General features: G+C 45.7%; 1 protein-coding gene across 2 annotated transcripts in view; it reads right to left on the bottom strand.

The window, feature by feature from the left end:
• ITIH5 (inter-alpha-trypsin inhibitor heavy chain 5) overlaps positions 1 to 19,041 on the bottom strand; it is a 53,460-nt gene that overhangs the window by 14,371 nt on the left and 20,048 nt on the right. For both annotated transcript variants that reach the window (XM_039913907.1, XM_029077901.1), the window contains exons 6-7: positions 15,792 to 15,961; positions 13,890 to 14,006 (exon numbers count right to left, since the gene is read on the bottom strand). In XM_039913907.1, coding sequence (XP_039769841.1) covers positions 13,890 to 14,006; positions 15,792 to 15,961 — 287 coding nt within the window. The remainder of the gene's footprint in view (positions 1 to 13,889; positions 14,007 to 15,791; positions 15,962 to 19,041) is intronic.

The following is a 19,041-nucleotide window of genomic DNA, read 5'->3' as shown; positions in this document are numbered from 1 at the left end:
GCTCCTCCCTCTGCTTTTCCAATACAGATTTCTTATGACCTTGTAAGGCCACAGCTGCGATGTATCCTCACATGCACTCGAAGAACAAGCCAGTGGAACTACGGCCCACCCGGGGCCCGGTGGCGTGGATTAACCCTGGGTTGGCTCCCAACCTCCAAAAGGTTAAAAGACACTAGAGGCAGTGGGGATAGGGCGGGGTGGAAGAGAAGAAATGCTCAATAGCTTTAAACTGATATTTCTGCCCGTTCTAGAGAAATGGCGAGCCGCAGCAGAGACTAGATCAGACATTTACGTGACCTGAACTGAAAGCAGAGTCATTGCCCATTCCAATATGATGCTTCACATCCCTGTTGGGCAGAGGATAACTGTCCAACCCAACAGCATCCCGGGCCTCGATTCCATGTATTATCTTGAGTGGATGGAGGTGGGAGGGAGGTTGCACCAGGGCAACTAACTGGGAGCTAATCAAGGAGTGCCAGAGCCTCTCAAAACTTCAATCGCTGCCCTGCATCGAAGGAAAACGCCACCCGAGCTCATTCATTCATTCTACCATATTTATTGAGCACTTACTGTATGCAGAACACTGTACTAAGCGCTTGGGAAAGTACAATACAACAATAAACACATTCCTTGCCCACCATGAGCTTATAGCCCTCTGATTCTGTACTCACCAGGGGATAGACACTACTGCCCATAATGGAGCGCCAGATCCTGGCCCAGAGGGGCTAACCCTCTCCAAGTTCCCAGCATATGTGAATCATCCCATCTGAACACAAGTGATGGGAAGGATGATCTGGGGATCCTTGCCTGGGCCCAAGAAGGAGGCATCTCTAATTTCAGCTCAAATATGGATTTTCCCAGAGGCAAATCATCTCCAACACTCAGTGACCTGGACTAAATCGAGCAAGTGCAGTGGTTATAGTTACTCTGATTTGGGCTTGGGAGTCAGAGGTTGTGGGTTCTTATCTCGGCTCTGTCACTTATCAGCTGTGTGACTTGGGGCAAGTCACTTAACTTCTCTGTGCCTCAGTTACCTCATCTGTAAAATGGGGATTAAGACTGTGAGCTCCACGTGGGACAACCTAATTACCTTGTATCTACCCCAGTGCTTAGAACAGTGCTTGGCACATAGTAAGCGCTTAACAAATACCATCATCATCATCTGACCTGTGTAGACAGCCCAACCAGATCCTTGAAAGGCAATGATGCCTAGTGGAAAGAGCATGAGTCTGCGAGTCAGGAGATCTGGGTACTAATTCCAACTCTGTTACTGGACCTGCTGTGTCACAACCACTCTGTATCCCAGTTTCCTCATCGGTAAAATGGGGCTAAAATACCTGCTGTCCTTCAGATTGTGATTCCCGGGTGAGATAGAGATCACTTCTGATCTGCTTTTTGTGCATCTCCCCCAGCACTTAGCACAATGATCAGCCTGTGAGAATGGAGTCTCCTGTCTGGGAGAGCAGATGAGCCCTGATCGTAGGACTTCCGGATCCTAGGACTTCAGCAGCACCACTAGCACCCTGCCCTCTCCTGACAGCCTGGATCCACTATACCATAGCACACTGCAAATTGCACACAAAGATTTTTTGACTTGCAGGATCCTTTCATGCCGAAGCTTAGCTTAGGTCTACCCTTTACTTGTCACATAAACATTGAACTCTTTACTAGCTAGAAATTCAGATTGGCCAGATTATTCATCTTGTCATAGACTATCTCCACGGAGCAAATTAACCAAAGAGTGGCCAGGTTCCCACTTCTCATTTGCTTTGAAGAGTTGGCCTTTGAGTAGCAGGGAGTCACTTTGTCCTGTGTTAGTCTTCCTTCACAGCTGGAATGGGTTACCCAAGGACTAATTCAATACGATTCAAAAGCTTCGCCCCCAGAACCTTCGGCGAGACCAATGGGAAACTTGGAGGCCTACACAGTCCTTCCTGGGATACCCTTTGGCACAGACTACTCTCAAATAGTTATGAGTCTGCGTCAAACCAGGCTGAATGGGATGAAACCCTGACCCATATGGCATTTATCACAATCCCCTGGTTGTTGGGCATGGCGGGCGGAGGGGAAGACATGACATCATAAGCAGAGCAAAGTTCTGAAGGGAATAAGTGGTCAGTGACTCCCACCATTTCTGCACACTAACATTTTTGTTCTCGTGAGTGGCTCAGCTGACTGTGCTTCTGAGGGCATAGGCTTCTCTGCTCAATTCTCCACCTTGTCCTTATCTCCTATGTGGCTACCACCCAATTCCAGAGTAGGGCAGTTTGGGAAAAAAAAAAATCAGCAGAAGGGAGTGGATTCTCTCCCCCAACACTTTTCCCTCAGAGTAAAATACCCAAGCCCTTCTCTAGTCACCTTCATGTGTCATCCTCAGAAGAGGAACCACTCTGTAGATGTCACAATTTATTGGTTTATCGTATGTATATTCAATTATTTACTCTGCTAGTCCATCCTAGAGTCCTCAAACTACTCCCTGTTGGTTCTACTCCCTCTGACCACTTTCTGTAATTAATTCTTGTCTAGCAGCCTAAAGACTGTAGGTTTCTTGAGGGTAGGAATCATGGCTCTTGCTTTGTACTTAGTACAGTGCTTCACACTTGGTAGGTGCCAAATACGACTGTCTGATTGATGAAAGTCCTGTCAAATCCACAAAATGTCCTTTAGCTCACCCCATCTTTCCTCCCCCGGAGGACATTATGTGGCTGCCATTTGAAAAACGCAGCGTATCAGCTGGGATACCCTTTGCTCTATTCACACACCCTGATTGCTCAGTCTCTGTGTTCCTGTGTTCAAAAAACACAGGAACAAGCAAGAATTTTGGTCAAAGCAAGAATTTTGATAACTGTGCCCTCTACTCTTTCCCTTTAAAATTTAGTTGAAAATTCAAAAACTCAAACTCCTAATATTGACTCAACCCTGGTTTGATTCATTTCCCCAAGCATCTAGTACAGTGCTTGGAACAAGGGGGAAGCTCACGAGATTATGTTGATGAAAATTTAATAAATGAAAAATCTAACAAATAATGTGTGGCCTAGGGACAAAAGCACAGGACTGGGAGTTAGGAGACCTGGGTTCTAATCCCAGCTCAGCCACTTGACTGTTAAGTGATCCTGGGCAAGTCACTTCACTTTTCCATGCCTCATTTTCCGCATCTGTAAAATAGGAATTAAATGCATTTTCTCCCTTTCTACTAGCCTAAGAGCCCCATGGGGGACAAGGACTGTGTCGGATCATCTGATTGTATTGTATCTCTCCCAAGTCATATTGTACTCTCCCAAGCAGTTAGTACAGTGCTCTGCCCGTAGTAAATGCTCAATAAATACCACTGATTGATTGAAAGCACCAGAATTCCTCAATTATGATTATTATAAATGTCCTTAATACAAAAAATTTCTTCCCAGAAGCCCAACTAACTGGCCCATTAACTCAGTTTCTGCTTCCCTTTCATGTGGGGGCTAATCAGAGACACAGTACTCTTATTCATTTTTTCGAGAAGTTAAACAGTTTAGTGGAGAGGGTGGGCCTACACTTTATGAAACTTGGTTTCTAATTCTGGCTTGGTCACTCACCTTCTGTGGGACCCTGGAAAATAATTTAATTCATCTATGCCTCAGTTTCCTCATCTGTAAAATAGGGATTCAATGCCTGTTCTACCTCCCCTCTGGACTGTGAGCCCCGTGAGGGACAGGGACTGTGTCCAACCTGGTCATCTTGTGCCTACCATGGTGCTTAAATCCAGTACTTGGCACATAGTAAGAGCTTACAAATACCACAGTTGTTATTATTAATAGGATTATTGAAGTGGAGGACTGAAAGCACAGAGAGATGAAGGAATTTGCTTCAGGTTGGTCGCACGGAACTGAGAACAGAGGGCACGAGTTGGCTCTTCCTCCCTGTTTCTCTGCTCAATTCACTCTCTCAGGAGCAGAAAGTCAACGTCGTCCACAGGGAACTTTCTATTTTGTTCCCCTGCTCCCGAGTCTGCTCCTTTTCCTCCGAGGAGACAATCTCCTCTTTCTTCGCTTCGGGTCCCCAGCTGATGGCTCACCCATTTGCCTCCACTTCAATGTTGCTTTTTGTTCTCCAGTGAAAGGGCCAAGTGAGACCAAAGTAAAAAATATTGAAGGAGTCCAGATAATGCGGATTTGATTTTATCCTGACATGGCCAGGCGGGGGAATGGAGTTTTAATTGAACTACTCCTTGATGCTTGAGTGCTTTCTCCAGAGATAAGAGCGGTGGACGGTTTCCGCTCCAGAAATCCAGCTCCTCTCAGAGTTGGCCCGACGTTTGGCATCAGGGGCCTGATGGACTTCGAGGCTGGTCTGTGCCTGGAGAAGTCACCACTTGGAGGCCAACATGTAGTTGAAGAGGCATGTGAAATAATGAAAATCTCTATATAGGTCGGGCAGTGGCCCTGACACCCTTCTCCTTCAAGTATTTTCTTCATTTCAGTACTACCTGTTAGGACAGAAGTGCTTACTGCAGTGCTCTGCACCCAGTAAGCACTCAATAAATACTACTAATTGATTAACAGGCCCTGGGGCTGCAGCCCAAACCGAATGAAGCTGGGCTCAGCACCATAAAGCAGAGTGAACTTCCAAGGGTTAGGAAGGTTTTAAACAAGATTATGGCATTTATTAAGCATGAACTAAAAACTGTAATAATAACTGTGGTAGGTATTCAGCACTTACCACGTGCCAAGCACTGTACTAAGTGCCGGGGTAGTTACGACCCCATCAGATCGTACAGTCCCTGTACCACATGCTGTTCACAGTCTAGCGGGGAAGGGAGAACATAAGGAAGCTGAGGCACGGAGACGTTAAATTGACTTGCCCATGGTCACACAGCAGGCAAGTGATGGTGTGGGATTAGAATTCAAGTCACGTGGACTCTTTCCATTCGACTATGCTCCAATGCCAAGCGCTCTGCTGACCACTGTGGTGGATACGAGATTATCAGACAGGACACAACCCCTGTCCCACAGGAGGCTCACAGCCTCAAAGAAAGAGCAGGTATTTATCTGCATTTTACAGGAATAGTAGTAGGAGCAGTATTTACTGAATGCCCACTTCCTGCAGTTCACTGTACTAGGCACTTGAGAAATACAGAATAACAAAGTAACATATTCCCTACCCACAAACAACTTAATGGGGTAGGCAAACATAACTATTTAAAACACTGTCAGAATAAATAAATTGAAGATGAGGAAACCAAGGTCCAGAGAGGTTAAGTGACTTTCTCAAGGTCGCACAGCAGGTCAGTAGCAGAGCTGGGAATAGAATCCAGATCCTCTGACTTCCAATCCCAGTGTTCTTCCCCTTAGACTGTGCTGTGTCATGGCCAGGACTGTCCCTGCCTGCCTGCACATTCCGAGTCAAAACCCCACCAGGCAGCTTTATTTACTTCTTAGCATGTAGCTGAGAAATTTGAAAATTCCAAGTCCCTGAGCCTCAAGAGAAGCTCCAATTTTGCTATGAGAAGTCCACTTTGATTCTTGGACCATCAGGATAGTTTGATTTTCATGTGGTTAATTATGGTTTGTCTCTGGCAACTGATTTTTTTATATTTACTTCTTTAGAATGCAAGTCCCTTGAGGGCAGGGTCTGTGTCTTTGAGTTCAGTGCTCTGCACACTGCAAGTAGTTCATAAAATCTACTAGAAGCAGAAGACGTGGCTTCCAATCCCAGCTCTGTCTTTGGTCCTGCTGTGTGACCTTGGGCAAGGTATTCAACTTCTCTGGGCCTCAGTTCCCTCTCTTATAAAATGGAAATAAGATTCCCGCTTCTTCCAACCTTGTCAGAGAAGCAGTGTGGCTCAGTGGAAAGAGCCCGGGCTTGGGAGTCAGAGGTCATGGGTTCGAATCCCTGATCTGCCATTTGCCAGCTGTGTGACTGTGGGCAAGTCACTTCACTTCTCTGTGCCTCAGTTACCTCATCTGTAAAATGGGGATTAACTGTGAGTCTCACGTGGGACAACCTGATTACCCTGTATCTACCCCAGCATTTAGAACAGTGCTCTGCACATAGTAAGTGCTTAACAAATACCAACATCATTATTATTATTATTGTCCCTGAGACAGGAACTATATCTGTTCTGATAATCCTGACTCTTCCCTCAGTGCTTAGCACAGTGTTTGGTACAATCCATTATTAAAACAACCAGCAGGTACTAGGTGAGTAAGAATTTTATCTTAGTTCAAAATACAATCCACTGCTTCATCACCGGTTTTCTCAGATTCTCAATTATCAAGGCCATCAGACGCTTCCCAGAAATGATATTAGCTGGGCTAGGCTGGCCCATGGGAGATCGGCAAAGTCCTGGGGCCGACGTGAGCCATGTGAAGTTCTAAGTGGCTCTGTGCTCGCTCTGTGCTTAGAGAGCGAGCAGGAGCTGCTTGAAGCCAACTGGAGTGACTCCCAGACCGAAGAAAAAATGTCACTTCTGCTCTTCTGGTTCTCCCTTCTCCACTCCCGCCCCACCCTGCCCAACATCTGTTTCGGGATTTCCCTGTATGAATTTCAGAATCAGGCTGGTCCTGCACATTACTAAGTCGGATGAGGAAGGGCCAGTGAAAACCCTTCCAATGGATTAAAAAAAAAAATCTATTTGAGTTTTCTCCCCAATCCCCTTATCGAAGCAGAAGATTTTACCATTCTTAACCAGGGGGCAAAAAGAAATCTACTTTAGCACCCTCCAAAAACACATTTCATGAACAGTGATTCCAAAGACTGCCTCAAAAGTTGACTCCAAGCAACAGTACCGCCTTAATGATAATGGTACCCGTGGCCAGCGAGTGGGACTCCCGGACTCACTCATCTCAGGGCTCTGACAAGACTGAGGAGCTACCATGATTTGAAGAGGCCTCACATAGTGGTTTTCCAGCCTACTAGCTTCTGAAGTCTCCCCCTCCCTTAAAATCTTTGTCTCCGTCTACCCAACTCACAATGAGAGGGCAAAGTGATCCTAATCTGAATCCTGGTGTGGAGGGAGAGATCACCCTCTGTAGGTTCTTGGAATTTGGGCCCGATGGCAGGGGGGCTTGTTAGGACCCATAGATCCCAGTCTCCCAGAAGTCTGACCAAACCATCCTTTCCTCTCCCTCAGACAGCAGTGAATCACCACGGAAATACACACCTGGGTAAAGGAAGCCACGTGGCCTAGAGGAAAGAGTACCGGCCTAAGAGTTAAAGGACCACAGTTGTAGCCCCAGTTCTTCCACTTTTCTGGTTTGTGACCTTGGGTGGGTCACTTAACTTCTCTGTGCCTCAGTTTCCTGATATGTAAAATGGGGATTCAATACCTTTTAATAATGTTGGTATTTGTTAAGCACTTACTATGTGCAGAGCGCTGTTCTAAGTGCTGGGGTAAACACAGGGGAATCAGGTTGTCCCACGTGGGGCTCACAGTCTTAATCCCCATTTTACAGATGAGGAAACTGAGGCACAGAGAAGTTAAGTGACTTGCCCACAGTCACACAGATGACAAGTGTTCTCCCTCCCCTTTAGACTATAAACTCCATGAGGGACAAGGATTATGTCCAACCTGATTATCATGTACTTATAATAATAATAATAATGTTGGTATTTGTTAAGCGCTTACTATGTGCTGAGCACTGTTCTAAGCGCTGGGGTAGACATAGGGGAATCAGGTTGTCCCACGTGGGGCTCACAGTCTTAATCCCCATTTTACAGATGAGGGAACTGAGGCACAGAGAAGTTAAGTGACTTGCCCACAGTCACACAGCCGACAAGTGGCAGAGCTGGGATTCGAACTCATGAGTCCTGATTCCAGGGCCCCTGCTCTTTCCACTGAGCCACGCTGCTTCTTAGAACAATGTGGCACATACCATAATTATTATCATTATTGAAGGGTTCTGCCTTCAATTTCTGAGCCTTGAATCTTTCCATGACCCCTCCTTGGAGAGTTGAGTTGGGGAATTATGACCCTAGCATCTTTGTCTTGCCTCCTTGTCATGAAATCTTTAACCTGTCCCTTCGTTGCTCTGAGCCTGCCTATCAGGTTAATGATATCTTTCCAAGTGCCTTGAGACATTTTGAGAAAGAGCAAGGTAAGTGGATAAGGAGGCTTTGGGTATTTTGGGGAATTTTTTTTTTAATACCGATTACAAGAGTGATTCTTGTTGCTCTTTCATTCTATTTTTTAAGAACCAGCCCATCTTGTCATTGATTCGCTCATCGCACCCACTTGCTCTTTCATGTCACAAGTTTCTTTAATATTTTCCAGTGTTCCTTTCAATTTCCCCAGTAAGGACAAAGCACTAATCACATTCCATTTTTCTAGAGCCACTTCCTTGCGAGACGCTTTCCATCACCTGTGTGGGCTAATTCTTGAGAGCTAAAAATGAAAGGCTGTGCTGGTTGGTTTGGAGAGAAAAATCATTTCCCTATCTCCCTGGGGCATTTTTTATACCTTGAGTCGTCTTCATGACGACCTTCCCTCTGTCTCCATGACGTTCAAAGTCCTGGAAAGCTTTAGTTGTGGTGTGTTTCTACAACAGATTTGCCTGTGGCACGGCAGTGACAGCTGCAGCTCAGCAGGTGAGAGTGGGTCCTGTCTGTCACCTGGTCTGACCTCAGCTCAACCCTCACTTAAGTCATTGCTCTTAAAAACTAGAATAGCAGAGCCAGGGCTGATGAGGCCTTCTAGAGCATAACTGCTGCCTTGCTTTCAGCTATTTTGAAGTCGGTCAACCACCCACTTGTTACTGCCTGGGTCCAAAGAGCTCTTTGGAGCAGTTTTCCTGGTTCATAAACTCAGTGAGAGAAGAATGTGCCTATGTTCTATAGGCTGCCTGGAGCAGTATTTATGCTAGAGTGATGTCAGATGTCTGTATCACTCTACCTATTTTACAGATGAAGAAAGCATTGTTCTGAGGAGTTCAGTGAATTCCCCCAAGGTATCCAGCAAATCACTGAGAGAGGTAGAAACAGAATTCAGACTTCTAATCATGGCAATAATTCTGGTAATTGTTAATCCCTATGTGCCAAGCACTGGGGATGATATAAGACAACCAGGCTGGACAGAGTCCCTGTACCAGATGGGGCTTGTGGTCTAAATAAGAGGTAGAACAAGTATTGAATCCTCATTTTACAGATGAGAAAAGTTAAGTGTCTTGCCCAAGGCCACCCATCAGGCAAGTGGAAGATCCAGGATTAGAACCCAGGTCTTCTGCCTCCCAGGCCCGTGCCCCTTCTACTGGACCTCACCACCCCTGCCCTCTCACGTCACTACGCTCTTCTCTGGATCACACTATTTACTTTCAAGAGAGCAACTGCAGTTCTCAAGCTCAATTCTGGCTATTTATTCTTAACCCACTCACAGTGATGAACAAATTAAGAAGGGAAAACAACCATCCAAAACTCACATGGGAAAACGGTCCTGGGGGACTGCTCTGATGTTCTCAGGAAACTGCTGAAAGCTTGCAGTGTGGAAACAGCTGCTGCAGAACCACTGAGGACATCTGCGTGGCTGGCATGGTTAGTGCGGGGGGTTCCTTTGCATGAGAACCTGGCAGGGACGGTCTTTAGAGCAAGACTGATTTAGCAAAGTGAACAGAGGGAGGCTGGAAGGGCCTGCTGGGCAAGGCTGAGTTAGTCTGCTAAGGTTGACATGATCTCTACCATTCCAATGGATGAATCCTGGAGCGGCATGGTCTAGTGGAAAGACCACAGCCCTGAGACTCAGAGGACCTGGGTTCTAATCCCAGCTCTGCTCTTCTCTTCTGTGTGATCTTGGGCAAGTCACTTCACTTTTCTGTGCCTCGGTTCCCTCGACTGCAAAATGGGGATTAAATCCTTCTTTCTTCAACTTAGATTGTGAGCCCAATGTGGGACAGGGCTGAGTCCAACCTGATTATTTTGTATCTACTCCAGGGCTAAGAACGGTGCTTGACACATAGTAAGCGCTTAACACAGACCATTAAAAAAACACACACAGAGGCCCGTCCTGCAAGCCTCTTCCCCAGGGCTCTTCCATCTGTCCCTCCTTGCTCCTCCTGATTCACTAGGCTCACCCAGAAGTGTTAGGTTCAAACTCAACTCAGGAAGTCTAATGACACCAGCCTGGTCCAGATCCAGAAATATCCTCCCACCGGGAGCACAGAAACTCATCTCCCAGGAATCCTTATCTGTGGAGCAGGAGGGGGAATGCCACTGTGAGATGCACTCTCCCTCCTTAGACCTTGAGTCCTGTCGGGGACAGGACTTTGTCCAATCTGATGATCTTGTATCTACCCTGGTGGTTAGAATAGTGCTTGGCACATAGTAAGCACTGAACAATTACCATCATTAATATTATTATTACTAGAAGGTTTGGAAGCTGAATCCAGGCCAGCTCCCCCTCTCCGCCAGCCTCATGTTCCCCAAGAGTTTGGATCAGGTTCTCGATTTCCTGTCTTATCATCTAGCCCAGTGGAACAAATCTGCTGTTGCTTTTTCCCGCCCTCAAGGGAATTTCATCTCAGTGTTGAGTGGCTCCAATCACATCCTGAAAGGGCTTCCGGGGCCCACCGGCAAGAGAAGCTGAGGGATTGGAAAAATGAGTAATGGGGATCTTTGGACATCATAAGGATCTATGGCAAGTATTAATCTGATGAGAAACCCCTGAGTGGGGACTGACACCCCCTTCTCCAGTGAACATGGCATTTTACCCAATGCCCAAGGGAGTGCCAGCTACCGGCTTTCCCTTTCATGCCACAAGCCCAGGGAAATGGGGAGCAGCTTGAACAGTCAGCAGCTTTCAAAGCCTCACAGAGCAGCAATTAGGATTAGGGTTGGCTCAGAGGGGCCTGGCAGATTGCTGGCGAGTGAAGGTAGTTCTTTTGGAAAGTTGCCACCCGGGCACTTCACAGGCGGCAGACTTCATGCCAGGGCTTCAGTGACTACAGAAAAAAGGGATTTTAATCCACAAGGATGTGAGGACTGGGGAAAAAGGGCAGCAGAAGAGCAGCAAAAAAATTGCTTTTGTCTGAGCCGGAGAAATCTTGCTTGGTTGGGCTCGGAAGGCAAACTTGGAGATTTAAAGTGAGAAAAGCTCCCACAGATTCATCTGCCTTGTGGGGTCACTTCATAAAACAAGGATCGGCAGCCTCCCAAATCTTTCAGTTATTCAATCAATGGTAACTGTTGAGCATTTGCTGTGTGCAGAGCATTGTGCTAAGCGCTTGGAAGAGTACAATTCAACCGAATAATTAGACACATTCCCAGCCCACTAGGAAGTTACAGTCTAAATTACAAACATGTACATAAGTGCCGTGGGGCCGAGAGTAGGGTGAATATCAAGTACTTAAAGAATACAGACCCAACTGCCCATGCTCAGTCTTGGGGTTCCTGTAGCCATTCCTTAATAGTACCTTGAGTGTATATAGAATTTCTTATTTCCCCAAATGTGTGTCACAAATATTCCATTGTAGAGAGAGGGAAGGGCAGATATTATTATTCTCTTTTATTTGAATAGATGAGAATATTGACCACAGAGAGGTCAAGCAACCTACACGAGGTCACACAGCAAACTTGTGGCAAAGCCAAGGCTGGACATCAGTTCTCCCTGATCCCCTTTCCACAGATTTTTTCCACTAGATGAAGCCCATTGCTTTTAGAAGCAGGGTATTTCTTAAGAGTTTAACACAGTGCTCAGAATTTAGCAAGTGCTGGGGACTTAATCGGATCATACACAGTCACACTTCCACTGAAGCTCAAATCTAAAGAGGTGTGAATGGCAGGGGGAGGGGGTGGGGAGTTCTTATCCTCATTTTACAGATGAGGGAATGGTATCTGTTTATTGTTGTATTGTACTATTCCAAGTGCTTAGTACAGTGCTCTGCACACAGTAAGTGCTCAATAAATATTATCGAATGAATTAATGAGGCACGGAGAGGTTAAATGACTTATCCAAGGTCATACAGGAGGCCGGTGGCAGAGGTGGGATTAGAACATGAATCTCCTGACTCCCAGTGCCACTAGACTACATTGCCTCCCCTTTCGGGATACTTTCTAGCACAACACCCCAAGCTGAGATGAGCCTGAGTTGGTCATGTGAACTCTTATTGCTTGGCTCTTTATAGTTTCAGTATTCACTGACTGACCCAAACCAGGCTCTGCACCAATCTCTAGCCCATCCATCACAGGTGCCAACTAAGAAAGAAAAGCAGCGGCGCCCGCTCACAGCTCACAGCTGGGATTCTCTTTCTTCCCTCACAATGACAGTCCGATAGCATCTCAGCCTTCAGACCAAAAAACCATGAGTTTTTTGAGCTAATGCTGCAAACCGTTTGGAAGTAAAAGATGTGAGCTTCGCTCTTGCTTGGCCTCCCACAATAGGGCACTTTTGCGCTTGGATCCCAGAAGACTGGAGCTCAAGGTTCTGAAACCTGAGTGTGGCTCCAAGCTTGCTGATGGAGCATCTAGCCCTGCCCCTCGCTGTAACAGGAGCCTCAGTCTGCAATGGGAGCTAAAATTTGTCGTAGTGACTATTATGGAGTAAGTCAGTACTGTTCTTTAATGGTTCCTCTAGCCAGCTGAGAAGAAATATGGAGAAGAAAGATCATTTTCATATCTTCAGGCAAAATCAGATTCTTCCTTCAGAAATGCTCAGTTCCCCTGCTCCAAATAGTTTTGCCAAGGAGAAAGAGTATTAAGCCCTAACAGGACAAGAAATGCCAGTGCTGAGGATGGTGATCAATCAGTCAATGATTGAAAGTGTTCGTTAAGCCCCTACTCTGTGCAGAGCACAGTATGAAGCGCTTGGGAGGAGCTTACAAAAAATTACTACAACAATGAATCTTCAAACCCAAGACAACATTTAGACAATTCATCAACATTTAGCAGGTCAGCTAAGAGATTCAACATCCCAATTCCATAGTTCAATTTTCATTTAATAAGGAAGGTTTCCCCACTCCTTTGTGATTTGTGTCAAGACAAGACCGGCCTCGGATCTAACCGCGGGATGCATTTGCGCACTGGGATAAATCATCTTACCTTTTAGACAAAAAATGCGTCTATACAACTACCAAAGCAGTCAAAATGAAAACACAGTTCCATATCTATCACACTGTTTCTCTAGCAGATTTTTTTTACGACCTTTTAAAAATAAATCATCCCACCCAACCATGTTTGGGGAGAGATGAGAATTGTGGCAGAAGAAATTAGGGATTAGAGAGGGTAATTATTTTGTTCAAGGCACAAAACAAATCAAAGATAGAACTGGGAGAAGGACATCCCTTTCCCCTTAATTCTTTGTGTCCCACAGAGCCTCTTTGATTTAATGCTGGATTGGTAGTTCCAGGCTCCGATATTCTCTCTGAATCCCAAGCAACTTTAGCACACATCTCCTGCTCCTGCAAACGGGCCACCTCAGACGTAGCAAGGAAGAGGCGGGATCAGCTCCTGAAACTTTCCCCCAGTTAGCGGGAACCTGTCAGTTTTCCAACATGTCTTGCAGAGGACCCTCAGGTCTCGTACCAGTGCCTCTCCTCTAGGAAACTACAGCCTAGGCAGGAGGCTGTCAGATGTAACCTGAACGGACTTTCCCAGCCCTTCACTTCACTCACTCACGTAGAGAGGAAGCTGGGACAAGGAGCATATGGAAAGAATGGCTCCAGGTGAAGCCAAACTACCCAGAAATGGAGGGGAGGGTCACACATGTTTGGATCTGGAACCACCGCCCTCCTTTCAGCCAACTTTCTGGCACTGAAATATACCAGGGGTTTAACCCAATCCGTTCTGGGGTGTTCCCTGCTAGTGGGAACAGCTGGGTGATGCAGTTGTGCCTTGACTTTTGGGCAGCAGCTGTGGGGTGTGGACCCCTGTGGGAAGATCATTCATGGGGGAAGAGGACAGAGCTGCCGGGGCGCCAGGCATTCACTCACCTGCTTGAGTTTGGCTCCCACCATGGAGGCGCTGCTGTCCAGCACGAACACCACATTCTTGGGCAGAGGAGGGAGGTCCTTGGGGGCAAAATAGTGCACAAAGTAGCCATTCAGGACCTGGTGGAGAGAGGGAAAGAGAAAAGAAACTGTTTCTGAAGGGCAGGGACAGGGGCTGGGGAGGGATTCCCAGGATGTTAGGAACAGCTCATTTTTTCTTGGGAAGTGCTGGCAGAATGTTGCCCTCCAGCTGGTTTCTGTAACCTGCATTTGGGAGATTGAGAGGAAACAAAGGTTTAAATCCGGTGAAGTTTCCCACGATCACAGGCTTGATACTTTGAGGATTTTATTTTTGTTCCTAGAGCCTTCTTTTGGGAGGTTGGAGTTGCTCTGGCAGGGAGGGAGCTAAAGGGGACAGCCTGGTCATGGCCGTCACCCCCCACCCCCAGACTGGAAGCTCGTTGTGGGCAGGGAATGTCACAGTTTATTGTTGTGTTTTACTTTTCCAAGTACTTGGTATAGTACTCTGCACACAGTAAGTGCTCAATAAATACAAGTGAATGGATGAATGAACAGTCTCCCTCCAGTTACCATCATGACAATATCTCAGCGGCCTTGAAGAGAGGGGCCAGAGCTTATCCAGAAGTTCTGTACCTGCCTGCAGGACAATCAACGCACCCCAAATTAAACCACCCAGGCTTTCCCCAGAGGGACAGGGGCAGTAGCACTATCCCTTGGGGCTTCATTTCATGCAGCATGGAGCAGGGAGTGGGGAAAGATGGGTGATTAGGAAGGAAACAGCTGCCTGAAGGAAGATCCCAGGCTATGTTCTTTGATGGCCCAAGTTGTCTCTCCTTCTTCCTCCCTCCCTCTCCAAGAGTAATAATTATGGTGTTGGTTAAGTGCTTACTATGTGCCAAGCACTGTTCTAAGCGATGGGATGGATGCAAGCAAATCAGGTTGAACATAGTCCCTGTCCCACGTGGGGTTCACAGCCTCAATCATCATTTTACAGATGCGGTAATTGAAGCACAGAGAAGTGAAGGGACTTGCCTAAAGTCACACAGAATACAAATGGGAGAGCCTGGATTAGAACCCATGACCTTCTGACTCCCAACCCCAAGCTCTCTCCATTACGTCATGCTGTAACTGCTGGAGATTTGAGCAGAACTCCCACTAAGGGACCTCTCTGGATTTTGATGGGCATTACTGGAGTATCCAACCCCCAGACAAGATAAGGAAACTTCTAGACTGCCTATAAAGCCTCTTGACTTCTGTGTTTGGGCCTTGTGCAAGCACCTGTGTGCCAGATCACATCTAGAACCTAACCAGTAGCTCATCCTAATGCTCCAGACCATCCCCACTCTCCGGGATGGCCAACCCAGATCTGGAGAAAGCTGGTGGGCTCCAAGAGACCAGGAATAGTCATTCTAGAGCCCGCTTGGAACCTTTGCGGAATTGGGTGCAGGAGGTAGCAAGCGTGTTTAGTTGCATCACCACACCCCAGAGAAATAAGCAGTGATGAGGTTTCCGTTTCCAATGTGGAATTAGTGAACCTGAAAGGGCTACCAACTGAACAGATGCTTTGATTTAAAAAGTGGCATGAGCCTTCTTAAACAAACTCTGCCCAAGCACAGCTGCAGGAACAAAGAGAATATAGGATGTACCCAAGCACGAAATCAATACATCTGATTCCCAGGAAAACTCCTCTTCTTTCATTGAAGTGCACACATTTTGGCGATGACCCACATTTCTCTGTCCCTGGAAAGCTAGCAAATAAAATAAAGCAGCAGTAAAATTTAGAAAAATGAAATAGACTGGGTGACGTTTGACATAAGGCACTAGTGGTCAGGGGGGTGTTAGGGAAACAAGAAGTCAGAGTAGCATAAAATGGGAGGACTTTACCTGAATGTCTCCAATACTCTGCTCCCTGTTGACATCGTATCGGATGATGAAATCTCCCAGAATGCCATTCTGAGAAATCTTAGTTTGCTGGACCACACTGGGATTGAATGTGATTCGGGCAAAGGTTTCATTTCGGTTGATAACAGTAGAAGGAGGTGGGACCATGTCACCTGTCAACAAAAACCAAAACATTATTAGGAATAGGGAAATTCATTGGCTGAAAGGATATGGGCCCAGTAGTACTTGGGAGTCATGTCAACCTATCAGACACCTCCGGTACATATATTTATTTCCTTCCTCAGAACTTGTGCATATATATATATACATAATATAGAGATTTAATCCAGCCAATTTCTTATTATCAGTATCTTATTCATAAGTATTTTCTATTAATCTACCTCGCTAGAGTATAAACTACTCATGGGAAGGAAACACGTCTCATCTTCCGCTATACTCTCCCGAGTTCTTAGTACACTGCACGGCACCCAGGGATCAGTCAATAAACACCATTACTACTTCTCCCGGTGGGATCTGACTTTCACCGTTTGAGACATTTAACTCCCCACTTAACCCAGTGCCAATTCTAGTGGATTCACAGAATCTTGGTGCTGATCATTCCCTACTGAGTTGCCTTCAGTGTTCTCCCTATTATGCTGAAATTGAACTTCTTCAATGAAGCATATGTTCATTCTACAAGATGGTGACGATTGTCCAGGTGATAATTCAATCACCTCTAGGAAAATTTTCTTTGCCACTGTCCCTAATCAAACAGGACTAAATACAAGGGTTATTATTTACCTCTCTGGGACTCCTTTGGCTTGATTTTTAATAATAATTTCTTGAAGTTGCATAACTCTTTTCGTTTCCAAAGTTGTTTCACATCAACTACCTAGTTCTAGCCACCCAACCTGCCTGGGCGGTAGAGAGCCACAGATACTATCCTCCCTATTTTACAGATGAGGAAACAGAGACACAGAGAGAATAATGATTTGCCAAATATCATGCATCAGGCCACTCATGATGCAAAAACTTGACTACCCCCCCAGCTCCTTTATGTCCCCATACACTCTCAGACCTTTACTAAAAATAACTGTGATGTTTGTTAAGCACTTACGATGTGCCAGTTACTTTATTAAGTGCTGGGGTAGATTTCGCTATCCCACTAAGCCATTTTTTTTAGCTAGACAGAAAAGGCAATGTGGCATCGTATATGCATCCACTGGCTCCAACGGTATTTGAAAGGCGGTCTTTTATGCTAATATAAGGCACTACGAAATACTCTGAGCTTTGTCTAAGCGAGATGAAAAGATGCTGTGTTATACTGCACCCAAAGAGTGGGCTGAACCAGGACTCAGTTACTGACACACAAGACCAGAGCCCACTACTGACCTCAACTCACGCTTCTCTGTAAATACCATAAGGTTAAGATTTGACCCAGTGTATTCCATAGTAACTCCATAAGCAAACTTCCTGTAACCACAGATAGTTCCCGGTTGACATTCATGGGAAAATGCAAACCTTTGTTTATTCTTGGGGAACAGTATTGCCATTTAGCAAGGTTGCTCTGGTCCCCCCTACTTCACAGAACAAGAACCATAGAGAGGTTAAGTAACTTGCCAGTGGCCACACAGCTAATTAATGGTGCTTACCCTTTCTGGGCCTCTCATTCCTCCCTATGAAATGAAAATAATACAATACCCAGATAAGAAAGCAGCGGGGGCTAGTGGATAGGGCATGAGCCCAAAGTCAGAAGGACCTGGGTTCTAATCCCAGCTCCACCACTTGTCTGCTGTGTGACCTTGGTCAAGTCACTTAACTTCTCTGGGCCTCAGTTACCTCATCTGTAAAATGGGGATTAAGACTGTGAGCTTCATGTGAGACATGGACTGTGTCCAACCTGAATAGCTTGTATTTACCCCAGTACTTAAAACAGTGCCTGGCACATAGCAAACACTTAAGCACCATTTATTTTAAAAAAAAGTGTTTCACAAACATGAACTACAAGCTATAGAAAGCCATGGTTTTCCTCGCTAATGTCTCACATTACATGACTGTTGAGAAGAGAAAGGGAAATGATATGGAAAAATCATGAGTAATACCACTGATGGTGGTACTTAAGCACTCTTACTATATAATATGCTCTGTGATGAACATTTGTACATATAAGATCAATCAATCGAGTTCACTGAACTCTTACTATGTGCATAGCACTGTACTAAGCACTTGGGAGAGTACATGTAACAGAGTTGGTAGACTTGATCCCTGACCACAATGAGCTTACAGTCTGATATGGTCTCTGTCCCACATAGAACTCACGATCTAAGAGATGGGGAGGGCAGGTATCTTTTCCCCATTTTGCAGATGGGGAAATTGAGGCACAAAGTGGTTAGTGGTTTGTCCAAGGTCTCAGCAGGCCAGGAGCAGAGCTGGGTTTAGAATTTGGGTCACCTAACTCCCTGTTCCATGCTCTTTCCACTAAGCCACATTGCCTCCCAATATTAAATGTTTTTGATATATTAGTTTTTGATGATAAACAATTAGGGTTTTTTTTAAATAGATAAAACTTGGGAAGAGAATTCAGAGATTCTTGGGTGTATGCTTAGTTTTGGAACAGGGACATGGTATGCTATGGATAGATGATCTAGCCACTGCTAACCCCTCTCCCTCCAACCTCTCCCCATCCCACCTACAAACACCACTCTACTGAACTTCACACAAATGGGAGAAGGAAACCAGAAATTACTGGTTAGAATGACTAAAGGTGAAAAGGACATAGATCTGGGGAATGACCCTTCAGGGCATTGTCAGGAAAGCTGCATTCATTTGAGTCAGTGGAGAGAGGGGGTTTCTGGCCTCTGCTTCCGGTGGACTGTTTTGTCTGAGCTGCCGTGGCACAAAAGCAGCCAACACCTGGTGATTTTAGTGTGGCATTTTCCAGATGCTCATTTGCCCGTTCATTTCTCTTTTGAAAGGGAGGCAAACGCTGTTAATGTAATTACCTAAATGTTGGACATTCTTTCTCTCTCTCTCTCTCTGTCATACACATGCACACACACACTCACATTTGAACACAGCTGGGCTGAAGCCAGATAGTTTCACAAGAGGAACACTTTAGTGTATAATTGGGCGGTTCATTTTTGAGCTGTAAAAATGAGGGAAGAAACTGGGTCAGAAGCCTAAGGATTGAAGGTGGGCAGGAAGAAATGTGGGCACAACTGCCATATTCCCGTTATCTTAATAATAATAATAA

This window comes from Ornithorhynchus anatinus, chromosome 13 (assembly GCF_004115215.2).
Source record: "Ornithorhynchus anatinus isolate Pmale09 chromosome 13, mOrnAna1.pri.v4, whole genome shotgun sequence".
In the NCBI taxonomy this organism is placed as follows: domain Eukaryota; kingdom Metazoa; phylum Chordata; class Mammalia; order Monotremata; family Ornithorhynchidae; genus Ornithorhynchus; species Ornithorhynchus anatinus.
Note: the sequence above shows the minus strand (reverse complement) of the source record. Positions and strands in the feature narration are given on the sequence as shown.